Source organism: Copadichromis virginalis, linkage group LG18 (assembly GCF_057382275.1).
Source record: "Copadichromis virginalis isolate Kocher_CV1m ecotype Utaka linkage group LG18, C_Virginalis_male_GT1.1, whole genome shotgun sequence".
NCBI lineage: Eukaryota > Metazoa > Chordata > Actinopteri > Cichliformes > Cichlidae > Copadichromis > Copadichromis virginalis.
Genome location: NC_140635.1, coordinates 17392528 through 17409730, shown reverse-complemented (window position 1 = coordinate 17409730; position 17203 = coordinate 17392528). Strand labels below are relative to the sequence as shown.

The 17203-nt window shown below is 41.1% G+C and overlaps 1 protein-coding gene across 1 annotated transcript in view; it reads left to right on the top strand.

Moving 5' to 3' along the window:
• The window catches only part of agap3 (ArfGAP with GTPase domain, ankyrin repeat and PH domain 3), a 73079-nt gene that overhangs the window by 35225 nt on the left and 20651 nt on the right, over positions 1-17203 (top strand). Inside the window, exons 12-13 of the mRNA XM_085439988.1 lie at positions 5028-5177; positions 11065-11220. Of these exons, the coding sequence (XP_085296114.1) occupies positions 5028-5177; positions 11065-11220 (306 nt within the window). The remainder of the gene's footprint in view (positions 1-5027; positions 5178-11064; positions 11221-17203) is intronic.

Below are 17203 nucleotides of genomic sequence, written 5' to 3'. Positions count from 1 at the left end.
GAGATCATATATATACATTTCAGGCTCTTAGAAGAAATAAATCATACCTTGAATATGTAATGGTTACTCAATTAGGCTTTTATTACATTACTAATTTTATATTGCCCTCTGTTTGCGATTAATCACAAAAATGGCTCCCAACAGGTTAATTATCTTTCTGTATGTTTCATATATGCAAATTAGCTGCCGTGTAGTATACACACTGATGACTTAATGAGCATCTATGACAAATCTATTACTTCTCTATATTACTGAACAGGGAATCGCAAGTTGTGTTCAAGTAAATGCTGCAACCATGTTTAAGAAACAGTTGTTTATCGTTGTCTTTTAAGTCACTGACCTACTTATTCTCCATCCTCTGTGGTACTGTAGTGGTCACAGAGACAGCAAGCAGTTTAGTCCTGAGCATCGTGCCAGGATTTTTCCACCTTCAGGCTTAAAAATAGAGCTCTTCTCTCAGCAAGCAGTACCACTGGAGGCTGCTGAGAGTCTGGCAGCCGTATAGAGAGGAAGCCCGTGATTGGATTTAGGGGTTAGGATTAAGAGTAATTAATACTAATTAGCAGAGTGATCCCCGAAGGGAGGTGGGGTCCTTCGTCAGCTGTGAAATGGGCACAGTGTTTCCATCATTCAGGCTAAAGCTAACTGGCTGAGAGTGGGTTCAGTGCCAAAGATGTGCCACCAGGGACCGTTAGGACTGTCCGGGCAGGTTACTTTCAAATGTGGCCAAGGTGCTGCCACAGCTGAATGAGTTAATCAGTCACAAGCAGAAAGATGTAGGAGTTTACAGAGCGCAGGACAGGAGATCAAGGTTGTGTCATCCTGCAAAGTGTTGACCTTGAGTGCAGGGTTGAGGAGAGTCGTCTGAGTGGACGAAGGGCGGTGAAAATCAGGCCAGATAAGGTTTTGGGGAGAATAAAACCCACCACCAACTGGGTTGTTTTCTTTCTTGTTGTTAACGCAAAAGTGTTGTTTTCACCTGATAATCATTTCTTGGAAAAGACTCATCAATGATGAATTCCCAACATTTTCAGTTTTCATCTATGTCTGCATCAGGGAACAATGTGAGAGAGATTTGCCTTAATCTCCACTTAGGAAAAGAAAGGTTACAAATCACATCAGGTCTCTCTCCGGGTGGAGGACCCTCTTCTGATTATGCGATCGGGATTTTGATTTCATTAGACATGCAATTGATGAAGGGAACAAAGGGGTAATTTTTCATTCACAGCGTCCAAATCACAAGCCTTGTCTTTGCCTTTGGTAATTCATTCATTCCTTAGATCTAAAGACCTTTATAATCACTGGGAGAAGAGGGATAGCAACCGGGAGAAGGAGGGGCAGAGTGGATGGGGGGAGATAGGAAGATGAAGAGGAGAGGTTGAGAAGACAGAGAGTAAATGTGGGAACGCACGCGCCCGCGAGTTTGCCAAGCGGCCAGGTTTAATTCCTTTGCTGGGTGCTGAGCGGAACCATTTTAAATATGATCCTCCCTGTTAACATGCGTCCTGCCGTGTCACCAGCGACAGATACATTGTATCAAAGTATTAATGGGCCCAGTCACTTTTAATCAATCCTCTGGGAGGGAGAGATGCGCTCACCACAAGGGAGGAAAAGGAGAAAAGTGTTTCGCCCATTCCCTCCCAGCTCTGCGCCATGATTTGTCTCCAGCTTATATAGTGCTACAGAACTAAGAACCACACACTCCCTAACTAACAGGCCAGTAACAACTTCCGCAAGTTGAAATATTTCCCAATCTCTTCCGTCTGAATCCCTCAACCCTGTTGGGTAAGCGAAAACCATCTCCCATATTCCAAATGTGCTTAGCTTAATTATCTAAAAGTGAATGTTGTTTCTCTAAAGTTGCTTTATTGCAACACGGAAGTGCTGCTGGGGATCCCTCTGAGATCCACTGAGAGAGTTAATTGTTCGTATCGAGATCTGTTTTGTCAATAGAAATAGACGTCATCAGATGGAATCTGAAAAGGAGCTGAAATGGAGAAGAAAGCATCCGTAAAAATGTCTATTTCCAAAGATAATACAGGCTGTACTTTCATACACAAGGGCTAAAATCAATATTTTAATGTTAATTTGTTGCGTACAGTTTAAGAAATCATTGTATAAAATGCATAAGTCTGAATGCAAATGCTGTAGTGACTTGTGATTGGATTAGGAGCCGCAGTATGAGAGGCGAAGGGGGACGTCTGGGCGTTGGTCATGATGATGATGGTGGTGGTGGATTACACAGCCGCAGATGATGTGTTGCTCGGCCCACATTAGCATGAATGCTTCATTATCTCACTACTTGTACATAATGGGAACAACTCCACGGAGGGGTCAGGCCTCGTCATGGCTCATCAGCCCACTGACGGCCCGGCCTAAAGAGAAATGAGAAGCAAGGCAGAGCTGCTCCCCGCTAATCCATCGCCTGTACTTAACACCCGAGCCTTGGATCGCCTGCAGTAGAAACTATATGGCTTTTGTTATCTCCTTTTACACATGACAATAAAGTCCACAGTGGGTTTTTTTCTGTGAAGAGTTTAAGCAGGAAATGAACAAAAGTTAAATGTTTAGCGTGCTTTCTTTATAAGAGAATCAGTGTCAGAATGTGTTGAAGAAAAGTAGCAATTTGTTTTGTTTTTTGGTGATATTTTTTTAATAAGTAGATGCAGTGGTAAAAGAATTATAGTCTAACAGATAGCAATATTCCAGTATAATAATGCCCCATTACAAATTAAATTATAATGTAATAATATAAGTAGATCATTATGGTACATAGCACAGTATTTTTAATGACTGTGCAGAAGGGTGGTTTAATCTATAGAAATGCTATTATTCTAAGCTTAATGAGGAAAGCTGTCAAACAAATAAAGCTGGGCAAAAAATGTAACATCCCAGTAGTCTAATATTTAGAACTAAGCAGTCTTTGTTCATCCGGATTTGCTTATTTTACTGTTTATATTTCATGTAATGTCAACATAAATGGCTGCAATGGTTTTTCATAGAGACTTAAACAGCGACTGGACAGAATGAGGCCTCAAACTGGGGTTTTGGTTCACCCACAATTCAAAATAAATCCAGTTATATTGTCAATAATCATTAATTACTAATATTTTGTATTGTCTATCACACCAAAATCCGTGTGAGAGATTTCCAATTGAGTATTAATCCCTTGAATCTCAGTTTGAGTCATAATGTTTCGTCATTGTCAGTCCACCGTAGTGCCACTGTTAAATCTATAAAATGTAAAGGAGTCGGGCCTGGCTGGAGCTTTGAGTACAGTGTTCTTTTAATGCCACAAGCTGATTATTTCTCCACTGTAATTACATTATCCTCCCCTTTATGCAGGAGTGGTCTCTGGGGACTAATGGATACAGCCATGTATAATTCATTAATCATTAGCATCCAATTTGACAATTAGACATGATTGTTGAATTTTAAATATCAATCGAAGTTGCCTTGGAGTTATCTAATCCTTCCCCCCCCCCCTCTCCTCTCTATTTTAAGGTATCACAGAGTGAAACTTTGCACTCTGTGAATTAAAACACATTTTGAATAGTGGAAAAATGGATTTTCTGTTACAAATGCCTCTAACTTTAAACAGTAACACTAACGTTGGCTCTGGGAAATAACATGCAGTGGTGCACTGCTGTCCAAAATCACATAATAATAAAAAAACACTTACCAAGAGCAAATGTATAGAAGTCAGAGCTTTTTAAAAAAAAACTATATAATTTATGCGGCACGTTTTTGGAAAACAAAGTTTCACATTTTCTTTTCAATTCTCCTACTCCAAGGCTCTCCCCCTCCCCTCCTCCCCCCCTCCTCCTCCTCCGCTCTGATTTCAGCATGCTAATTTAGTCGGTGCTCCTCAGCATGATTCCCTCGCTCTCTCTCCCATTCTTGCTGCGATTCTGCTCCCTCCCCTCTGGGACCTGAAGATTAATATTCCTGGGCCCAACAAGATAATTACTGATACTAATTAGACATGATTATGTGAATTTGATACACTTATTACTCTAGATAATGAGTAGGACATATTATCCTAACAAGCACCCGTGCCGCTTAGTTTACTTTACACACGAGCCACACACTATATTTTCTGTTATTGTCACCTCAATCAGAAACTGATATTCTCTTGTAATTATTAAATAAAGGGCCTTGATGTGTGTTACCTGTAAGATGAGGAAGCTTTGTCAAGAAAATCAGAAAATTGTGTTGATTTCCATAACAAAACCTCTGATGTTTTAACCTTCTAAGTGCCAGTGTGATATCTATTGGCCTTATTAAACTGACTTGTTTTTACAATGTCATGCAGCATGTGTGTGTGTGTGTGTGTGTAGACGCCCACGCTACTTTTAAGTAGCACTTACTTTCCGTTACTTTTATTTATTATTTATTTTTTAGAACATATTTTCATGTCACATGAGAGATTCCCATTCATCAGATTAACTGTCGGAGCTGTATTTTCCACCTCCGACAGTTAATCTGATTCCGCTCACATGACTGGAAGCATATCGATGAGTTTTTCAGAGTAGTTAGGACGTGTTGTAGGAGCTACTCACGAGCAGGAGGGAAGGACCCCACATGGTTCAGCCTAGCCCATGAATTAGTAAAGAGAGCCAGGCGTCCGTGGCTTGCCTGATTGGAAGTTAGGGGGAGAACGCCTGCTGACGCCAGTGGAGATCGATGTGGCAGTCAGAGGGATGAGGCGAGATAATTAGCGTTCAGAGTGTATCTTGTTAATTAAGGGCTAATTAGAGGCAGAGGCGGAGGGAGAAGGGTTTTGTGTGTGTGTGTGTGTGTGTGTGTGCGCGCGTGTGTGTGCGTGGGGGGTTGGTTGACAGAGATATGTGCACAAATAGGGTGGCAGCAGTGTTGCAGTGCAGTAGAAACTACCTAAAACTGTTAACTCAATTACATCATTATCCTCTGAGCTTGAAGAAAACAATCCTGCAAGTAAAGAATTCAAACAGCTGTATGCAAAATAAGAAACGAGCATTAATTTTTAATTTTTTTTTATTTTCCAGGCGCTTCTCACTCCAACAGCAGCACATCCCTCCAAACGGGCGGGTCGGCGTTTGGCGGCAGTAAAGATGGCATGCACCAGCGCTCCTTCTCTGTGTCCAGCGCCGACCAGTGGAATGAAGCCATCAACACCAGTACAAGCAGCGGAGCCCGTAAGCCCTCCACCTACGCTTTCTACATCCTCACTCGCCTCCCGAGTTCTTATAATTCGCATATAATTCATTATTGCCACAAAGAACAGAATGTATTAAAATAAACTTAAGGGGACCTGATCCTGAGTTGTGGAGTGATGGAGCTGCCATTTGCTGAGCTTCTTCGGCAGGTGAAACAAGCCTCATTTTCATAATTAGCTGATTAGAGCTGTGATCGCTGTGACCTTTTTGGCTGCTGCTCTTTGATAGAAGCAGCATGTTCAGAGGAGAGGAACGGTGAAGGTTAACTTTCCGCCATCGATGCATCTCCTCTTGCTGCCTCCTTGTCACATTTCGCCCTGTCACTGTACTTGAGTGAAGTAAGAAAATATATTCACCATGTCTGCTGCCCCCCCCCAAATCCCATCCTGTCTTTACCTTCCATCTTACTCTCTGCCCCCCCTCCTCCTTCTGTTTTCCTCTCTTTTTCTTCCGAAGAGGAAAATGAATGCTTTTCGGGGGTACCATTCATCACCAGTTATTTCCCTCTCTTTGTGGTTGGCAGTAAAAAAGCACTTAAATGCACATCAACAGAATAACAGTCATTTCCATGCATGTTTGCACTCTGGTAGTTCTCATTAGCACGGCGGCGGCTCCCCCCCTCCCCATGGGCTCCCAGGGGCCCCGGCAGTTTAAAGAGCGCACTTTATGAGCGCTGCTGGAGTCCAACTGCACGGCCCTCGTGGTTCCGCAGACAAGCCTGTCTCTCATTTGGAGCTGCCAAACGATCAATTCTGCCTGGACGCAGGCACTTCCATCACCCCCTACCCCTGTCTCCCATCAGCAGCATGCCCAAAGCAGAATTACTTAGATTCGTGGGGTCCTCAAATAAATGAGCATGAGTGTGTGTGTGTGTGTTCGTGTGTTTGCATGTGTGTGTGTGTGTGTATATATATTCTGTATGTGTTCTTGCAGAATTTTTGTGAGTGGCTGTTTGTATGTGATTTTGTTTTCCACAGAGCGTGTTTGCATTATAATGTGTGTGTGTGTGCGTCTGTGGGGATGTTTGTGAATGCGGGTTGGGCGACCGAACTGCAGAGAACAAATAGGACTTCCTAAACATTGTGCTATTGGAAATAAGGAGGCTAGAATTTCCTATTTTCATGTTTGGTAAACTGTAAAGCCTTTAATATTAACATAGCTCATTAACCAGCATCCAGTCTTCAACTAAATCAGATACAATTTGCTCCATTATTTTATTTTCTTCAATTATTTTCATGCTACTTTTAAGGTAACCACAAATGAGCTTGAATGAGGCAAATGAGCTGAAAATAATAGCAGAAGCGATGTGTCAAATGATAGATTATGTTAGAGGAAGAGAAGTGTCTCTGTAATCAGTGCATAGTCAGTGCAGACAGTTAAAGGCTTACGCTGAACGCAGCATCAGAAACTTTGCTGAATATCTTGCCGTTAATGTCTCCTTACAGTTTAAGGACGTGAATTAAAGTAGCAGAGCAGATCTGCAATGTAAAGTGATGCCGGGCTGTCACAACACAAACTTGATTGAAACGCAACCCTCTTATCTTCCTTCCTAATGTGTCTTCAATAATCAATAGAGGGTGTTCCGCAGTAACGGCTGCTCATGTTTTGCCATGTGAATTGACTCCAACCATGCCCAATCACTCCATTATCCTTGGTGAAGGTTGCAGGTTAACATAAAATGTGATTCTGAGATGCAAAAACAGCAGATTGATGATTCACTGGAGAATGAATGCATCTTAGCCAGGTAACCATTTCCATATTATTTAAAGAATGTCCTCATTTGTAAACCTATTGAACGAAGGCAGAAGCCAAGGTAGTAGCATCTCTTGAATATTGAGCGCAGATTTTTGATTAAATCCCGGCCCAATTTTTCTATTGCTTGCATTCATAAAGACACCCATTCTTAATGCACTGGATGCTTGTTTAGATCCTGGTCTCCTTCACGCACCTCAATCTTTGAGCCTGAATTAAAAGCAAGAGGCTCAAACAGTCAATTGATAGGCTGGCTGATGACAGTAACTTAAGTCTTTGTCAATGCGTGAGTGAAAGTCAAAGTCAAAAGACTTCTGCCTTTCAGTGTCACCGATGCCTTGAGCCAGGTCTTAAAACAGGGGAAATTGATTAAGTAAAACTTTACATCATTCAAAGGTTATCTTTTCATGTTTTCTGATATATTTTTGGTTGATAATAATATTTCTAGTTATATTTTATCACATTTTATTTACGTTAAATGTATAAAATTGTTTTGTCAGAAATAAGTGATGCTTACGTGGAACAAAGAGTTGATTAATTAAGAAGTATTTATCAGGTTAACCTGTAATAATTGAAATAATTGTTAATTGCAGAAGGGCTTGTGAGCCGTGTCAGTTTTCATGCCAATATGAAAATATGAATTTTTTGACAATGCTGTGCTGATTATCAAAACCTTAGTCCATGCAAAGTTTGCGTCGCTTCCCTTTTTTTAATCCCTTGTGCTCCAATTTATTTTTGCACCATTGCTAATTTATTTATATAAGAGTGTTTTTTTTCTCTCTTCTGAGTTTGCACATCAGCACACAGGTACTTAATGCACAGATAGCCTTTTCCTGTGGCACTGTGTTTTACACCTTGGCCTCCCAATGCGAGGGTGATGGCATGTGGGGCGTTTGATTTCTACGCCAGGCCGTAATGAAGTTTGACATTTAGTTTGGAGAGAGCAGCAGAGCGCGATCAGGCCTTGATTAGTACGCTCTAATTGAGGATAATAAGGGGGAGGCGGTGATTGTTTCTAATTTTTGCCATTAATTGCAGCCGTTGGCTTTGATTGAGGACAGGCAGGGCTGCCATGTCAAGGGGCCTGGCGGAATCATAGTGCTCCTTACCCGGAGCCTCTTGAATAACAATGAAATGACTCCCCCCCCCCAATTCTCTTCACCCTCTCCCCCCTGCTGCTCACTCTCTCACCATTTTTCATTCTTATTCATTTTGAGCGTAGCGTTGGTAAAGATGTTAGCAGCGCCCTCTGTCTCACCCATGGCCTCCGTTCTGGAGCTGTCATCTCAGTGCTGGGAGTGCAATACACTGTAATCACAGGTTAGCCTCGTACCTACTCTGCTGCCCAGGTGATCTTGGCTGAGTGGGTAAAGAGACTTCTGGTCCCCAGCGTGCTTCATTACCCAGCTTGGTCCTGATGGCCCTCATGCACGCTAACAGCCAGCTAATAATGCCACGGTGAATTCCTCGCTTGCAGTTTGCTTTCAACTTCATAATTGTCAACTTAACAAATTTTAATTAACCTGCCATGCATCATTTAGAGCTGAGAACCACTCAGGGGCTTTATATAAAACTATTATATCTCACACGCTTTGCTATTGTTGCTTAGTGATGTGTGCTGTAGTTTTAAATGTCCTGCTCCTACACCTGAATATCACAAACTTCTTAAAGCCCAGTGGATGCAAACAAAGGGGTGTGTATACCTTTTTACATATATATATGTTTCAGGTGCAGAGCGAGCTGTGCCGGGGTCATTTTCCACAACATTAAGGGCAGAAATTGATAATTAGAGGTGTTTATGACACGGTTGGGCCCCCCTGAGGGGCAGCCCTCCCCTTTAACCTCAAGCGACATTAAACAAATGCTGGCTGTCACTTTGGAGGCAGGTTGGAGCTCGAGTCTTCCACCCGCCATACGGAGCTGTGCTGGCGGGACAGACGCTGGTATGGAGAGGGAGGAGGAAACAGAGGGTGGGGGGTGGGGGGCACATTGGAGGACCCCTGTGCCCCCAGCTGTCTGAGCCAGCTAATGACTCGTCTCAGGGGGGCTGTTGTAAGAGAGCAGGGAAATTGAAACAGACGCCTTGACTAGGAGCTGCTACATGTGTGGCTGCGCGCTGCCATTCAAAACACCAGAGAGCCTAATATATGGGCTCCAGCTCATGCACTAATGTTATGTTTATTAATGTGATGGCATATAATCAATACATTGCTATTTATGCTGAAATATTAAGATTACCTTTAAAGACACTTCTCCTGTTTTCAAACAACTTAGAGATCGTTTTAATGAATTTGTTAATTTTTCCCAGTAATGACTTTACGGTTTGTATACATTAACTCTCATCAAGAATAATTTGGAGGGCAGGCATAATGATGTTCGTCTCAGGTGTCGTTTCCTATATTTTGCCCACACTCGAGCAGTGTATCCCCGATCCTCTGAGCTCCCCCCACCCCCGCTCAGGCATCTTCAGTCCCCCGCTGAGCCCATCTTACTCCTCCAAGACAGCCCCATCTCCCCAAAGGTAATGACCGAATTAGGCCTAATGTTGTACACTGGCTAATGGCACAGTGCCGCACATTATAGCATGTGCAACTGGCAACGACAACAGCAATAATCCCTGAGCCCCTTGTCCTCCTGCACTCCACCCCTGGGGCTGGGACGGTGCACAGGGAAATGAATGGAGTTTGCCACACTACAATGAGCTTTTGATGGGAGACAATGGAGGAGGCTGCCAGCACCACACAGGGTGGTAAGATGAGAGCAATATGGGGCCCATCTACTGGCCCTCCCTCCCTGCTTCCCCCAGGCCCCTGGCCCCCGCTCCCAGATTCATAATGGCATCCGGAGGGGGAAAGAAGGGAAAGTGATGTCAAATGTCAGGAAATCAGAAAGATGGCAAGCTGACATCCCCCTCCTATCGTCCCATCCCTCCTATCCCTTTGCCCAACGGTAGCACAGGTTAATATCACATTTATAAAATCACTTACAAGAAACAAAGCCGACTCTTAGCCCCCTGTCACTCTCAGACAGTCATATAAAGAGCTTTGCCGCAGGCCAACTTAGGTAACCATTTGTTCAGTGATAGCCCCATACCTGTCCTTCAGACCATCTAAAGCTGGAGTTGTTACACAGTTACTTTTAGAGCTCTCGTAGCCATTTTGAACTCCTCCTACTGTAGATGCAATACTGGATTGTGACAAGTCTACATTTACTTTTCATGATATTTTCAATATTGTAAACACTCAGCTGTCATTTCACAGGAATTAACATGGTGCAAACATACTTTTTCACCCTTTTTAGGACGTGATAAAATTATTATTATTATTTTAGCTTCAATCTCTGTTTTTGTAACTCATTGCGTTAACGCTTGCTGTGCCACTAACGTAAGAGTTTTGAGACATGTGTATATCTGCAAAATATTAAGTCTACATTGTCCACACAAAGTCACCTTGATGATATTGATCTGCAAGGGAAAAGTCATTTATGGATACATATGAAGTCATTTTAAATTTTTTAACCCAGCATTCCCTTTTTCATCCATATTCTGCATCTCTTTTTCTAAATGTATCACGCATCATCATAGCAAAAGACAGAAAATCCCGCATGACCTTGTTTTTCTTCACTGTCTCCGTCAAATTTTTCCTTCAGTAGTCGTGAAGTCATTACTCTGTGTATTCGTTGCCTGCAGAAGCTCCAGAAGAAAATCATAATGTCAATTTTTTTTCCCAACATGTCAAATCTAAAACAAAGTTCATCCTCACAGTTCTTGAATAAATCATGATGTTTTTTTTCTATTGTTTGGAAATATTATCTTGACTAGAATTGATTCTGTCTAAAAAGCAGAACCTTATTCTACACATTTCTATGAGTGATCCACCAATGGGACAGCTGCATTTAATCAGGTTTAAAACGAGCTAAAATTAATAAACATACCTGTCATACTTTATTTGTTTGGTGAGGTTTGATGCCAGTTAGTAGTCAGAACTACGATCATCAAGCTGATGATCATATAGTAAAAATTAAACTTAAAGATAAGGCTGAAAATCCAGAGTGTGTTTTCTTTCGCTGTTCAAAAACAGTAACTGTTTCCCCTTTTATGCTTTTTTTCCCACAGCTAACGGGACGAGTGATCTGACCGGTTCGAGTGTGGGCAGTGCAACGAGTCCTAAACTTGAGCCACCTCCCTCGCCACACGCAAACCGCAAGAAACACAGACGGAAAAAGAGCACAGGCATCACAAAGCCAGATGGCTTATCCGCAGGCAATGAAGGTATGAAAAGTTACAATGCTACATTAGCTAGATGATAAAAGTTGCAGAATGAACAAAAATATATAAATCTTTCAAGTGCTGCACAGGGGACTGACTGGCAAAATACTCACCTACTATTATAGAGACTCAGTTTCATTTTGTGGAGCAAACACACAAAAAAAATTGCGATTGTACATGTACAGTTTGTGTTTCTATGTTTAACACATAGCACCAAATTTACCAGATATGCCATCTAATTCTTTCTCCTTCAAAGTTTTGGTTATTGGTTGCTCTGCACACACACACAGATACATAAAGTTGCACAGATCTAAACAGTAGCCCTAACTGGTAGGCATGAATGTATACAGACAAAAACTATAGAAACTTCTTTGCATCCTTTTACTGTTTTTATTAACATATGTGCTATTCAGTGATCAGATTTAAAATGACTCCTTATAGTCGTCATGGAATAAGTGCATGTAATCTTCTTTATTTTGGCTGAATGTGGCCTATGATACACATAAAGGTGTGTAGTTTTGTATCTCCCTGTGGCCCCCTGCACAGTTCACCCTCAAAGCCTCCATTTATTTTACTGTTGCGTGAATAGCGAATGTGGCCCTCCTCAGCAGGGGAGTGGCAGTCAACTCTCCACCCAATTAATAATGATTCTTCAGTCCAATGATGAATGGACTAGTCTAATTGGATGGCATTGTGAAAACACTGTGGCGCATTTCAGAGGCCATAAAACTGATGTCACCAGAACGGGATGATCAATCAACAAGATTGATACGCTGGATAACAACAACAATGGCATTGACGCCTCCTAAATGGGGCTTAGCATTTATAATCATTATACTTTTTTATCATGGTCTCTGACAGCTTCTCTTTAAAGTCTGAATGGGTCTGCTGACCACATTGTTATATAGAGGGAACATCATCAGCATCACATAGATAAGTGGTATGAGATAAGTGGTGCCCTTTTTATTGCTAGGGTAGTGTGTGGTGACATCGGCTTCTGTAGGGGTAGTCTGGCAGTCTTAAAATATTCTGAGTTAGCCTTCAGAACAGACATCGCTGTTTCCAAAATAGTTGGGACGTTGTATCGAATTGATTTGCAGTCATTTGAAGATTTGTTAAATTCAGAATAGAAATGTTGAAATTGAGACATTTTGCTGTTTTTTGAAATAATATATTTCAATTTGATTTTGTAATACATTTATATATTATTTTTTTATAATGGTCACTATATTTTCAGTGTGTCTGCCGCGCTGTCTTAACACGTGGCATGGTCTCGTTGTCTGGATGGCAGCCATTCTGCTCTAAAACCTGTATTTATCATTAAGCATTATGGTGCCTTCACAGATATATAAGTTATCAGTGCTATCACTGAGGTTAGCTTTATTATATCGATAATGCCACATCCACGATTTGCTAAATAAATTACAAACTGTGTACCATGGTGATGAAATCCCACCTTCCTTGCATTTTTATGCTCTTAATTTATTGAACTATATGCCCACGAAGTCTTTCCGTCTCGTCTCTTGGAGATGTATATTCAATAACGTTCCCAATTAACCTAATTATCTGCGAGCAGATTGTCTTCCATGACGCATGCCCCAATTTTTTTGAACCATGTACTTGGGATCAAATTCAAAATGATTATATACTTTTCAAAAGCAGTAAAATCTAGCAGTTTCAACAGACTATTTTCAGCCTTAAAGTGATTTCCAAAGCAGTGCATTCTGTTTTTATTTACATTCTAAACAGCGATCCAGCTTCCAAGAAATGGGATGAGCTGCTGTGTATCTAATCAAGCATCCTTTTTTTTTTCCAAGGCACCCGTTTCTTCAGTTTTATTTGACATTACTTAGATCTTAATGTATATCTCCTGACAGAATTACACAGTCACATTAAAGTCTTCACTTAGCGATGGCTGGTATTATCGAACCCCTTTATATCTCGGCAATAAGTGTACCACACGGTGCAAGGTTTACTTCAGAGACCGAAGTATAAGAGTAATCAGACAGGAGGAGGCAGATTCTCAATGTTTCTCACATCATCAAACATGCACATTGTTTTCTGTCTCTCTCATTGTTCTCTGCAAGCTTTTCTATTAGCATCAGCTTGTCTGTTCTGCTGAATGCTCTGGAATACAGACGTATCGCTTAAATATTGGATTCACCCAAGTCTGGGATGTGAGTTGTGTCTCCTGTTAAAAGAACAGGAAAGAGAGAGAGGAGAGATGAGGTGGGATCCTTGAATAAATTGCTATCAGTTTATCTCATTTACGGGGCAAATCAGAAGCATGCAATGCAGGCTGAAATTGAATTTTAGTAGTTGTGAAGCATCATAAATCAAAACAGCGTGAGCGTCTTAAGGTGAGAAATCATTTTGGTCAACGTGGGACGTGTGGGATGTACACGGGAGCCTGGAGAGACAGTCGCTGCAACATAATTTCCAAATATGGCACTACAGTAGTTAGCGAGGCTTCTCCAAATCACTGCTAAAGTGGAGAGAAATTTAGACTTATGTTAAAACTAAGTTCATTAGTATGAAGATTACAGGCTAAACACTCGGCAGATGGGCTCATACTTTCAAATGGGTTTGAGTCATCCGTTGTACTCTCTTGTAATTTAGCTTTTATTGTGCTTCAAAATGATTTTATTTCAAATTAATGCAAGGCCATGTTTCCACAATCAATTTGAAGCCATATTTGGATAAAGTCAAAACTCTCTGTTACGTCTAATGCGCTGCACTTGCACCAAGAATAGGCACAAGGGACACAGTCCCTAATATCCTATGCACTGTCAGAGCTGTGCGGTGTAATGAACTTCTCATGTGCTTAAAGAATGATGCAGGATGCATGGCGAGACAACTGACAGCCCCGTAATGTGTTTCCCAGCAGCCGCCCGGCGACGAGCTCTCTCGATGTGTCGCTCGCCATAAACCCACTGGAAAATCGATGGCCGATAAAGAGTTGTGTTCAGGGGGAGCCCCCTCTGATTAATGCAGACTGTCAGGGAGCATCATTAATGTATTTCTCTTTTAAAGAAAGTGTATCAAATGCTCATTGTTTTGGGGAGTTTAGCTTGCCCAATGTGAGCTGGGGTGGGGGGTGTCGGGACGGAGGTAAACTGTGACGAGACCTTCCTTGCTGATGCTTCCAGTTTTATAGGTGGAGGTATTTATTCTTGCTAAAGTGGCAGAAATTAAAAGAAAATAAGAATGTGTTTGATGTGCAGACGATAACGAGATCTGCAGACGTCCAGTCAAACAAAGGCCGTCAAACTGCACGTCCATTTTTGAAGACTTAGGGAACTTGCTTCAGACACTAGAACATTTTTATTATTTAAAACTTCTATAAGTCAAATTTAAGACGTATAATATCTGCTATTAGATTTAGAAAAGATTACGGTATGAGATCATCAACTAACGTGCCATTTTGACAACTTTTTTGTTCTATAAGTAGGAGTTTAACGTTTAATTTGAGTCATTGTTTTTGTCATTTTTGAGACTTCAGTGCATCTACTTACCCATAAAACACATAGAAAAAACACAAACCGTAACAGATCAAAAACTCGGGCGATGAAGTCAAAGGAGTGTCTGAATGTAGCTCTTGCAAGAGTGATTAAAGGTTAGTTGCAGTGTCAAAATCAAACACTTCCACGAAAGCGATGCATATTATAAATATAATTTTAGATTTGATGTGACTTATACTCCTAATATTTATAAGTAAATGCTTAGCTGCCTGATTCGAAATCGTAGTAATAGATGCAATTTGAATGTGAATTTGTGTTTTATTGTCTATCAAAGTAACTGTCAGTAACAAAAAGACGTAAAAATTCCAGAAAAAATGAATATGATGAATTCTAGGTGTAAATGTAATGTAATATAAATCTGCATCTAAACATCAACAAATAGGAGACCCTCAGTATAACCTACTGAATCTAAAATTATTAAAGCACTCAGACATGATAATAGTTAAAAACCATTCATAACATTTCACATTAATATGACATATTAAGTCATAATATATGATAAGAAGACATAAATGCAAGATAACATCTTCCTTTTTTTCTCAGTTGGAGGCATTCAGAATAAAGCGTTTGTTTGTGACAGAGCAGAATTGGATTCAGTGTACTCTGTTTCACAAATTAATTTTTGAATTAAAAAAAGTGCAGAAACGGGATAATCACTTTAAATCTTTGAGTAGTTTCATGTAAAATTTGAGCTGATTGAGTTTAAAGTGGTTGAAAGCACTCGATGTAATTTTATCAGCAGTTAAAGGAGAATCGGGGAAATTATTTCTGTGTTTGTAAAAGTGTGGACTCTCAGAATCATAATGGTAACCGCCCTTGTTAAATTACTGGAAAGGTTAAATTGAATCAGTTTGAAGATCGTGGCCAGAATGCTGATGCTGATGGGAACTTCACTTTGGTTGAAAACTGTAGATCATCTTTCATTTAAAAACCATTTAAACTAAATTTGATGTTGTCAGTCTGCCACAGTCGACCCAGTGGAATCATTTTACTTTATATATGAACATGAAGAACTCAAACGGACTTAAATAAGCAAACCCTGAAAACTAAATGGGCTTTAATACCAATGTAGCACGTTTCAGATCATCTTTACTGTGGCTAAGGAAGAGGTATAAATGGACTGAAGAAGCTTACCACTGGATGCGGATTAGGAGTGTGATAAGTGTAATAATCTGGAATTAATGACATATTTACCTGCTAGCAACTGGACAAAGAAACAAAACCAATTTGCAGTGATGTTAAATGAGAACGCCTAGCATACAGTGCACCAACCCAACTAGTAACACAATATATTTAAGTGCCTGCTGCAAAATGTTTAACTGCTTTTATAACATTTATAATATTCATTCATCAAAACTTTTTTGGACTATGTTCCCTAACCCAGGCCAGTCGATAGTAAGCTAAAGTTTTGCTTATATTGAGAGTCCGGCTGTAATCCAGTATTCTGTTGTCCTGCACCTTAGTAAAGTAAGGGTTAATATCCTCTGGAGTCCAGCTGGGGATTAGGAAATGGAGGTTTAACTGCCTGTGCTAATGGTGGGTGTTTATCTCAATACTTTGTTTTGTCACTCCCTGACTCGCTCTCATTTCCGAAAGCTGTCCCTGGAGCCTCCACTCTTGTAATGGCTTAGCTTTCTGAGCGCCACAGTACAGAGGGAAAGGAATAACAAGATTCTCATTTGGGCTCTATACACACTGCCCACAGATACATGTATAATTGGCCCTGTTTTCATTCTGCTCTGTTGTTAAATGCACTAGCTATTAGGGTAGTGGTATTGGTGCTGATTTCATGTGTTTGTTTATTGTTGGAAGGTGTGCTCCTCGTTTGTTTGAGCACGAGTGTGTGCGTGTAAAAGTGTGCAGAATTGTGTGTGTCAGATAGATAAAGAGTGTGCTCTATCTCTCTCTTCCTCTCTGCTTTTTTCTTTCGGAGTTTGGTCGTGGTTCCCCTGGGGCCCCTGTCGCAGTAATGGCCTGCTCCTGATTGCTCTGATACAGGTTAGGAATATTGGCTTTAATGATGTGTAAAATGAGCAAGCAGTGCCTGTGACATTTACAGATGGCACCGCCTTGGCCTGTTCTTCCCAACTGCTCGTTAATTCACGGGAACGGCAAGCACTTCTTTAAGTGACTGCCTGATGCATGCATACGACACAAAACAGCACATCCTACACACCAAAACAATAGCTCACCTTATGTACCTCTGCACCTTGTCATTTCAGTGAAGCGCTCATGCAAATAGATGAAATAAAGAGTCCTCAAGGTGAAGAGCTGTTTGCTAAGTCATCTCAAAGGGTTTGTGACACCGGTCTCCAGAGGTCTTTGAAGGGCTTAGACAGATAGATCCAGGGTTGCAGACTGCGTTTTAGACAGCACAGCTGGGCTCAGGACCAAACCCCCTGAGGTGCTAATCTGGTCCACAGGTTCTCGATGGTACATCTGCTGCACATGCACAGCTATAGAGG